This window comes from Oryza glaberrima, chromosome 8 (assembly GCF_000147395.1).
Source record: "Oryza glaberrima chromosome 8, OglaRS2, whole genome shotgun sequence".
NCBI classification, from domain to species: Eukaryota; Viridiplantae; Streptophyta; class Magnoliopsida; order Poales; family Poaceae; genus Oryza; species Oryza glaberrima.
In genome coordinates, this window is record NC_068333.1 from 13,069,760 (window position 1) to 13,072,567 (window position 2,808).

Consider the following 2,808-nt stretch of genomic DNA (forward strand, 5'->3'; position numbering starts at 1 on the left):
CAAACACAGTCCTTGGTTCAAATTCAACCCACGATACACAGGTGCTGGTTCTCTGTCTGCTCTGAAGTTGAAGTCCTTCACCGCCGCGCCGACGATGTAGCCGCCACGCGCTGGCCCTCGTGGAGCCCAGCGGCGCTGCCTCTCCGGAGCCCTACCGCGCCGACACCCCTCGCGGAGCCCAGCGCCTCGCCGCCTCTCCCGGAGTCATCGAGATCGCCCTACTCGCCGCTCTCTCCCTTGGAAGTGGAGAAGAATGCAATGGATTTAGGTTTGCAACAGTGCCTACGTTTTGTGGAGGGGAAGGATGCAAATATACTGCCTGCGTGGCAGGCGGTCAGAGGTGGTCAACCGCGGATTGTACCGGGATGGTACATTAAAATGAGATCGTGAATCTAAATGTGCATTTTCTAAGTTTATGGACCGGTCATGTATTTTACTCTTGTTCAATTGATGTATCATGTTATTTATCTACAAGGTATTGCCAAGATTTTGTGGGCAATATCATGGGCATATCATCCAAGTTTATTTTTTTTCCTAAAGCTATTCTTAATTGCCAGTATTTTTTTTATAGCAAATCCCTTTTTATATCATATTATTCTGATGTATCCTTGATTTTAAAATTTTAGATATTTTCATGGCAGTACACACTCTCTAAACATTGTTCTTGCCGGCAAAAGAATTGTTTCAACTTTCAACTTTATATTTGTAACGGTGGAATGCTCTGCGCATTGCTGAAGACGTTGGAACGATCGATGAGCGTCTTGGCCCCGACGAGCCGGTCGAAGTTCGCCGGCGAGAAGTACGCCGAGCCCCACGTCGACCGTGCTCGGCTCACCGACGACGACGGCGAGGACACGTTCCCGGCGAGAGCATTGGTGCCGAGGTCGAGGTCCACGTAGTTGACATACGCGGCGCGCGGGTTCTTGGACACGTGCGGCGCCATGTACGCGTACAGCGCCCGCAGCCACGCCATGCGCGCCTCGCCGCCGCCGCCGCCGCCGCCGCCGCCGTCGTCGCCGGCCTCCCACGTCACGCCGTACTGGATGCTGTACAGGTTGCCGGCGCGGTGCGGGAACGGCGTGTCGCCGCTCCCCTCACGCGCCATGGCGCCGCCGTAGGGGTCGAGGATCACGTACCCCGCCGGCCCGCCGGCGAGGTACCGGAGGATCGCCGCCACGGCGCCCCTCGCGATGGGCGACCGCACGTAGTCCGACTTGCTCTTGGCGTAGTGCTTCGTCCTGGAGGCGCGGCTGGTCAGCTCCTCCGTCGAGCTCAGCCCGGCGAACCTCGCCGCCGACTCCACCCAGCTCATCTCCGACATCTCCGGCTCGGCGAGGCCCAGCTCCGGGAACCTCTCGCTCAGCACCGACATGGCCAGCTCCTTGGAACCAAGAACCAGCCCTGTGAAGGACACCGTCACGTTTCCATCTCGTGATGGCGACGACGAGCTGGCGCCGCCGATGGTGAGGAAGACGGAGAGGTAGAACTCGTCGGGCAGAGCTGAGCCGACGTACTGCCACCGATGCACGAGCCCGGCGATGGCGTCCACCGAACCGGTCCTTTTCGGCGTGAACGCCGTCAAGGTGTTCGGAACCTGGACGAGCCGGAGCTTCCAGGCGTAGACCACGCCCCAGCTGCCGCCGCCGCCGCCGCGGATCGCCCAGAACACGTTCTCGCCCATGAAGCTCCGGTCCAGGACCCTGCCGTCCGCGTCGACGAGGATCGCGTCCAGCACGTTGTCGGCGGCGAGCTTGAACTTGCGCGACAGCAGCCCGAACCCGCCGCCGGAGATATGCCCGCCTGCTCCGACGGTCGAGCACGACCCAGCCGGGAACGCAAGGGAGGACGACGACGACGCGACGGCGTAGTAGATCTCGCCGAGCGTCGCGCCGGACTCAACCCACGCGGTGGCCGACGCGGCGTCGACACGCACCCTGTTCATCCTCATGAGGTCGATCACCACGAAGCGGACGCGGTCGGCGTCGTCGCCGCCGTCGCCGACGGTGTACGAGAGGCCCTCGTAGCTGTGCCCGCCGCTGCGCACGCGGATGCGCAGCGAGGCGTGGCGCGCGCACAGCACCGCGCTCGTGAGCTCGCTCCGGCCGCGCGGGAGCACGACGGCCGCCGGCCTGGGCACCGCGCCGGCGGCCGGGAGCGCGAACCGGAGGTTCTGGATGGAGAAGTTGAGCAGCGCGTCGTAGGCCGGCGACCCGGCGAGGGAGAAGTTGCGGACGCCGGCGGCGAGGAGGCACGACGGCAGCGAGCCCGCCGCTGCTCTGTCGTCGCAATGCTGGCCGGCGGCACACGCTGTCAACGGTGGCGGCCATGTCGAGGACGAGGAGAGCAAGGCGAGGAGGAGGGCAAGAAGCAGAATGGTGGTGTTGCGCATGGCTGATCTCACTGGTGTGCTGTGCTTAAGCAAAGAGGAAGTCTATATATAGGACCTTTTTTTTATTAACTATATACCCCCTTCAATTTTATTTTAATTGACGTTTTAGACAATAACACGGTCTACAAAATATACCTTTGACCTTATTTCGCTATTATAATATATATAACTAGTATGGTGGCCCGCGCAGATTGCGCGGCTAGCATCATTATATTTTCTCTCATATAATAGCATATATGTTTTCTTATTATATTATTAAAATATATTACAATGACAACATAATTTTAAATTTTGCAATAACTTTACGACACTACTAATGTGTAATATTCATATTGTATTTTATATACGTGTTAGTTATTAATTATTTTTAATATCAAATTTTAGTTATTTGTAAATTATATATATTTCTACATGGACTC

At 57.4% G+C, this 2,808-nt stretch overlaps 1 protein-coding gene across 1 annotated transcript; it reads right to left on the reverse strand.

The window, feature by feature from the left end:
* Window positions 1–697: 697 nt before the first annotated feature.
* LOC127783050 (berberine bridge enzyme-like D-1) lies at window positions 698–2,389 on the reverse strand. Its single transcript, XM_052310328.1, has one exon. The coding sequence runs from the start codon at window positions 2,387–2,389 to the stop codon at window positions 698–700; it is 1,692 nt and encodes a 563-aa protein (XP_052166288.1).
* Between the last annotated feature and the right edge of the window lie 419 nt (window positions 2,390–2,808).

What these genes read in the sequence shown, in the direction of transcription:
- LOC127783050 (XM_052310328.1), bottom strand. Translation starts at nt 2,389, where the DNA reads ATGCGCAACACCACCATTCTGCTTCTTGCCCTCCTCCTCGCCTTGCTC.